The sequence below is a fragment of the Palaemon carinicauda genome, chromosome 19 (genome assembly GCF_036898095.1).
Source record: "Palaemon carinicauda isolate YSFRI2023 chromosome 19, ASM3689809v2, whole genome shotgun sequence".
NCBI classification, from domain to species: Eukaryota; Metazoa; Arthropoda; class Malacostraca; order Decapoda; family Palaemonidae; genus Palaemon; species Palaemon carinicauda.
The window spans coordinates 86220573-86228072 of record NC_090743.1 but is presented as its reverse complement, the minus strand read 5'-3'; the positions used below and the strand labels follow the sequence as shown (position 1 = coordinate 86228072).

The following is a 7500-nucleotide window of genomic DNA, read 5'->3' as shown; positions in this document are numbered from 1 at the left end:
CCATTCTACTTGCATGAGTTTTTCTTTGTTCTTCATCCTTTGTCTCTCTTCTAGCTACCATTCTACTTGCATGAGTTTTTCTTTGTTCTTCATCCTTTGTCTCTCTTCTAGCTGCCATTCTACTTGCATGAGTTTTTCCTTGTTCTTCATTCTTTGTGTCTCTTCTAGCTGCCATTCTACTTGCATGAGTTTTTCTTTGTTCTTCATCTTTTGTCTCTCTTTTAGCTGCCATTCTACTTGCATGAGTTTTTCCTTGTTCTTCATCCTTTGTCTCTCTTTTAGCTGCCATTCTACTTGCATGAGTTTTTCTTTATTCTTCACCCCTTGTCTCTCTTCTAGCTGCCATTCTACTTGCATGAGTTTTTCCTTGTTCTTCATTCTTTGTGTCTCTTCTAGCTGCCATTCTACTTGCATGAGTTTTTCTTTGTTCTTCATCCTTTGTCTCTCTTCTAGCTGCCATTCTACTTGCATGAGTTTTTCTTTGTTCTTCATCCTTTGTCTCTCTTCTAGCTGCCATTCTACTTGCATGAGTTTTTCTTTGTTCTTCATCCTTTGTCTCTCTTCTAGCGGCCATTCTACTTGCATGAGTTTGTCTTTGTTCTTCATCCTTTGTCTCTCTTCTAGCTGCCATTCTACTTGCATGAGTTTTTCTTTGTTCTTCATCCTTTGTCTCTCTTCTAGCTGCCATTCTACTTGCATGAGTTTTTCTTTATTCTTCACCCCTTGTCTCTCTTCTAGCTGCCATTCTACTTGCATGAGTTTTTCCTTGTTCTTCATTCTTTGTGTCTCTTCTAGCTGCCATTCTACTTGCATGAGTTTTTCTTTGTTCTTCATCCTTTGTCTCTCTTCTAGATGCCATTCTATTTGCATGATTTTTTCCTTGTTCTTCATCTTTTGTCTCTCTTTTAGCTGCCATTCTACTCGCATGAGTTTTTCCTTGTTCTTCATCCTTTGTCTCTCTTCTAGCTGCCATTCTACTCGCATGAGTTTTTCTTTGTTCTTCATCTTTTGTCTCTCTTCTAGCAGCCATTCTACTCGCATGAGTTTTTCTTTGTTCTTCATCCTTTGTCTCTCTTCTAGCTGCCATTCTACTCGCATGAGTTTTTCTTTGTTCTTCATCCTTTGTCTCCCTTCTAGCTGCCATTCTACTTGCATGAGTTTTTCTTTGTTCTTCATCCTTTGTCTCTCTTCTAGCTGCCATTCTACTTGCATGAGTTTTTCTTTGTTCTTCATCCTTTGTCTCTCTTCTAGCTGCTATTCTACTTGCATGAGTTTTTCTTTGTTCTTCATCCTTTGTCTCTCTTCTAGCTGCCATTTTACTTGCATGAGTTTTTCCTTGATTTTTATCCTTTGTCTCTCTTCTAGCTGCCATTCTACTTGCAAGAGTTTTTCCTTGTTCTTCATCCATTGTGTCTCTTCTAGCTGCCATTCTACTTGCATGAGTTTTTCTTTGTTCTTCATCCTTTGTCTCTCTTCTAGCTGCCATTCTACTTGCATGAGTTTTTCTTTGTTCTTCAACCTTTGTCTCTCTTCTAGCTGCCATTCTACTTGCATGAGTTTTTCTTTATTCTTCACCCCTTGTCTCTCTTCTAGCTGCCATTCTACTTGCATGAGTTTTTCCTTGTTCTTCATTCTTTGTGTCTCTTCTAGCTGCCATTCTACTTGCATGAGTTTTTCTTTGTTCTTCATCCTTTGTCTCTCTTCTAGCTGCCATTCTATTTGCATGATTTTTTCCTTGTTCTTCATCCTTTGTCTCTCTTTTAGCTGCCATTTTACTTGCATGAGTTTTTCTTTGTTCTTCATCCTTTGTCTCTCTTCTAGCTGCCATTCTACTTGCATGAGTTTTTCTTTGTTCTTCATCCTTTGTCTCTCTTCTAGCTGCCATTCTATTTGCATGATTTTTTCCTTGTTCTTCATCCTTTGTCTCTCTTTTAGCTGCCATTTTACTTGCATGAGTTTTTCTTTGTTCTTCATCCTTTGTCTCTCTTCTAGCTGCCATTCTTCTTGCATTTGTCTCCCTCCGTAAAACCCTTTGCTCGTCTGTTTCCTGCTTTCTTTTTCTTTTTACCGAATTTGCTTTATCGGATTAACCGAATGAGAACCTCTTTTTGGGTGACATTATTTTTTTAGAAAACTGAAAAAAAAAATTAAAATAACAAAACTCTATCATTAAATATTCTAGTATACATAGTTAACTCATATGATCCCCTATAATCATCCAACATGCCAAAAACAGAGATCCCTTTTTTTTTCTTTTATCTCAAGACAAGCGTATTTTCATGCATAAACTGATACTTTCCTGTCTAAATCTCCTCAAAGGTAGCCGTTACATCCAAGCAACTTTGACTCAATCTCTTTGTAAATAATCGCCCGCACATACTTACCCACCAGTTATTCTTACTAAAAGTCAATACTTTTCATACACTTTTGTACTCTTACTTACAGATTTATGCATCGGAAATGCTGGAAAAAAATATATATATTTAACCATTACCTCATGAAATAAAAAATAATCTATAAATTAACTCCCTAAAAATTTTCAATAAAAAACTGGTCAATGCCTAGTAACATTTGTTTCAGGATTTTTGCCGTTTTAAACACGGGTATATTGAGAGTAAAGGAGAGATATTATCTTCACCAACCTATAAAAGATAATAACATATTAAAGAAAAATTAACGGCGCCTGAATTATACTGAAATACGGCTGAGAACAGTATGGTTTTACGGAGAATTTTTGATGAAAATTGGATTTTTTTATTTTCAAAGTGAAGTCTAGCAACCTCCCCACTCACTATCAAATCACACTGCCGATCATGTGCCGTAATGCCATTTGAAAAACTTTTTCGCAGCTTATTAATCATTAACCATTCTTGCATTTCCTCCACATCTATTTTCAACAATAATTTCAGCTCATCCTTATATCAATCTTTCCAGCAAATATGACACAGATAAGCTATTATCCTTGATCGCTATAACTTTATGTCTCTTTCCATCCTATTTAATTGCTGTTCATTTCCCTATTATACCTTTCTAGTTCCTAAAAAAACACCCATTCACTAATGACGCTTGTGCACCGATATCAGTAAGGTCACTTCAGGTACTTTCTATTCAATCGTACCCATGTACACCAATCTCCAACAGCTTTCCTCTCTCTCTCATAGTTGAAGTGGCTATCCTGGAGGGTATTTAGCCTTGCATGGTGTATCGGCTCCTCCATGTTGACCAGTTTTTCCGACTTTTTACTATAGTCTATGAGTATCATCAATCACTTTTTTAATTATTCTGTACATATTGTTTTTGTTATAATTCTTGTTAATCTAGTTTTTAAGTATGATGTCTCTTTTTTATTTCTATTAATTCTTATGCTGTCTGGAGACATTGAGCGAAATCCGGGACCAGTACGTCCTAGATTTCGTCAATGTCGTCTTCTGTATTGCAATATTCGTGGTCTTCATGCAAATATCCAAGACCTTACAGTTGCGTCCAGACAGTATGATATTCTTTTGTGCTCAGAAACTTTGGTTTCTAATATGAGGCACTCATCTGAGCTCCTTATAGCTGGTTTTAAGAAGCCAATAATGCTGAAACGTGATGCCATTCCTAGGGCCAGGGGAATGGCGGTGTATATTAGGACCGAGTACCCTGCTTCTCATAAGTCCTGCTATCAATGTGGATGTCATTAGATTCAGGTAATAAAAGTTTGTGGCAGGCATAACAACTTTTATTTGTGTTCGATCTACCGGAATCCAGACATGGATGATTCTATCTTCGATTGTCTTCTTACCATTATGGCTAAGATACAAGAAGATGATAGAAAGGCTTCTTTTGTCTTTGTTGGTGATTTTAATGCTCACCATAGGGAGTGGTTAAGTTCTATCTCTCCTACCGATCGCCATGGCTTAAGAGCTTTAAACTTTGCCTCTGAATCAGGCTGTGAGCAAATCATAAATGAAGCTACTCACAGGTCTGGTAATTGCTTGGACCTCGTATACACTGACTCCCCTGGCGTTATAACTAGTAAGGTTGGTTCTCCAGTCGGGACTTCTGATCATGCCTTGATTTCATTATTAGTGAAGACTGAGCAGCCTGTCCCTGATATATCATATTCCTGTAAAATTTATATGAAATCCCAAGCAGACTGGAATGGGATTTTGCATGATCTTTTGTCCTTGAATTGGTCACAATTATATAATAGTGTAGATCCTGTTGTCTCTTTGAATGAGAATCTAGTCAACATAATTGATAGGCGTATCCCTTCTCGTGTGCTAAGGTACCGAATGAAGGACAAACCGTGGTTCAATGATGATTGTAGACGTGCTTATTTGGAGAAGCAGGAGGCCTATCACCTTTGGAAGGGTAACAGATCAGATTTGACCTGGAACAACTATACTCAGCTTCGAGCTTTTGCTCAGAGAGTTTATGCCTCAACTGAAAAGGAGTACAATCTAATCATAAAAGAAACACTTTCTGGTACAACTCAGGAACATAAATGGTGGTCTACCCTTAAATCTGCACTCTTTGGTGTAGATGCAACAGTTCCTCCTTTACTTAAACCAGATGGCTCAGTCACTCACTGTCCAAAGGAAAAGGCAACCCTTTTGGCTGATGTTTTTGACAGTAAACAGAGTAATGAAAAACTTGAACTTCCTCATTCCTGTTTTCCTGAGGCTAAACTAACTAGTTTAGCTTTTCGATCTCGTGAGATTAAAGCTCTGTTGATGGACCTTGATGCTTATGGAGGTGTAGACCCAAATGGTATTTTTCCTTTGTTTTTTATAAAGACAGCAGATTTCTTAGCTCCAAAGTTATCTGTTATTTTGCGCAAGTTAGCAAGAAGAGGAGATTTTAGCACTTGTTGGAGAATTGGTAATGTTACTCCTCTATGTAAATGTGTTTGTGGTAGCTCAAGTCCCTCTGATTACCGCCCAATTTCCATAACTCCCATATTATCTAAAGTTTTTGAACGTCTTCTGGCAAAACGTCTTAATAGGTTTGCTGAAGGTAATCATCTATTCCCTAGTTTGCAATTTGGTTTTCGTAAAGGCCTTGGAGCATGTGATGCCCTTCTTACAATCTCCAATGCAGTACAGAAATCCCTTGATTGTGGTCGGGAAGTTCGTATGATTGGCCTTGATTTTAGTGCTGCCTTTGACCGTGTTAATCATGAGGCCCTTGTTTTCAAACTGAAACAGTTGGGAGTGGGTGGGTCGTTTCTTAGCATTATTATTGATTTTTTAAGTAGTAGATCTCAAAGAGTAGTTGTTGATGGGCACCATAGTGAGTGTAGGAATGTGATATCCGGTGTTCCACAGGGTAGTGTTCTTGGCCCTTTACTTTTCATTCTATATACACATGACATGTGGTTTGGCCTAGAAAATAAGCTTGTTGCATATGCAGATGATGCTACTCTCTTTGCATCAATTCCATCCCCTGAATGTAGATCTGGGGTTGGTGAATCCCTTAATAGAGATTTAGCTAAAATTAGTGCATGGTGCAAGTTATGGGGTATGAAGTTGAATCCTAACAAAACTCAAAGTATGATTGTAAGTAGGTCAAGGACAGTGGCTCCTCAACATCCGGATCTCAGTATTGATAATGTTTCTTTAAATTTGTATGACTCTTTCAAAATTTTAGGTGTGTTTCTCGATAGCAAATTTACTTTTGAGAAACATATAAGGTCTGTGTCTTCTTCAATTGCACAAAAAATTGGCTTATTGAGAAAGTCTTTTAAGATATTTGGTGATCAATCTATTCTGAAGAAGTGTTTTAATTCTTTTATTCTACCTTGTTTTGAGTATTGTTCTCCTGTCTGGTCTTCAGCTGCTGATTCTCATCTTAATTTGTTGGACAGAAACTTACGGTCTATTAAATTTCTTATTCCTGATCTAGATATTAATCTCTGGCACCGTCGTTCAATTAGTTCATTATGCATGTTGCATAAGATTTTTCATAACTCTGACCATCCTTTACATTCAGATCTCCCTGGACAATTCTATCCTGTTCGTAATACTAGGCAGGCAGTTAATTCTAATAGCCAGGCCTTCTCCATCACGAGGCTCAATACTATGCAGTACTCTAGAAGTTTTATTCCAGCTGTTACCAAGTTGTGGAATGATCTTCCTAATCGGGTTGTTGAATCAGTAGAACTTCAAAAGTTCAAAGTGGGAGCAAATGCTTTTTTGTTGACCAGGCGGACATGAGTCTTTTTATAGTTTATATATGACATATTTGTTTTTGACGTTGTTAGTAGTTTGTATATGACATATCTGTTATGACGTTGTTACTTTTTTTAGAATGATTTATTGTTAATTTGTTCTCTTCAGTTACATATTTCCTTATTTCCTTTCCTCACTGGGCTATTTTTCCCTATTGGAGCCCCTGGGCTTATAGCATCTTGCTTTTCCAATTAGGGTTGTAGCTTGGATAGTAATTATAATAATAATAATATGCAGGGAAAACTTCCAGGGATGCTGATATATGCGGGTATATTTGCTAAGACCCTCCATAATTCTGGCTGCTTTGATACTCAAAAATCCCTTTCACTGCTACTAAAATAATTCCCTCTAGACCATAACTCTTTCAACAACCGTTCCCTACCAACATCGTATATATATATATATATATATATATATATATATATATATATATATATATATATATATATATATATATATAAATAGTATATATATATATATATATATGTATATATACATATATATATATATATATATATATATATATATATATATATATATATATATATATATATATATATAACCTTTTCAAATACACCACATATTTTCTGCCACCGGACATTTAGCCTAATCTTACATATAATTGAGGTTCCTACATATGCACAATACCATGATATATATGAACAATCGTTTTCATCAAATTGCTTGCATCAGGACTTTCCTATTCGTGCTGGTTGCAGTTGGTAATGCCCACACTACTCAGCCATTCACATTTTACACTGATAACCTAACCAATCGCTCAAAGTAATTATACGTTTTCTCTTGGTACACTTAGCTCTTTCCCATACTTTGGTATTCATTCAACCATCTTCACCCATATAAAATTCTACAGAAGTATTATTTAGGATTCAAAACTGTATTATATGCATGCTTGGATGTAGGCTACATATATACCATATTCTTTAAAAAGTGTAGACTAGCAATATTTCATTCGTCTAATTCGTTCTCTCAACAATGTAAAAATTCTTATCCTCCATCATTTGCCTTCCAATCATAACCTTTTCATGCAAGTTTGCTTGCACTGGCATACTCAAATTATATATGCCATTCACTTCACATTCACACACTTTCTTTAACTTATGCATTTCTAAACAATAAATAAACACCACAATCGGTATCAAACAAACCAATTAATTCGATTAGGTTATATATTATTTCAAACTCATGCAGTCATACTCTCTTTACCCTATCACATATTTATTCAATATCCCCTCACCTCACACATAGGCAACATATTCAATCAAAA

The 7500-nt window shown here is 36.2% G+C and overlaps 2 protein-coding genes across 2 annotated transcripts; both read right to left on the bottom strand.

Annotated features, from left to right (window-relative positions):
- Positions 1–709: 709 nt before the first annotated feature.
- LOC137659119 (pre-mRNA-splicing factor 38B-like) lies at positions 710–1087 on the bottom strand. The gene has a single exon (XM_068394195.1). The coding sequence runs from the start codon at positions 1085–1087 to the stop codon at positions 710–712; it is 378 nt and encodes a 125-aa protein (XP_068250296.1).
- Positions 1088–1254: 167 nt separating this feature from the next.
- LOC137659118 (golgin subfamily A member 6-like protein 4) lies at positions 1255–1974 on the bottom strand. Its single transcript, XM_068394194.1, has one exon. The coding sequence runs from the start codon at positions 1972–1974 to the stop codon at positions 1255–1257; it is 720 nt and encodes a 239-aa protein (XP_068250295.1).
- Between the last annotated feature and the right edge of the window lie 5526 nt (positions 1975–7500).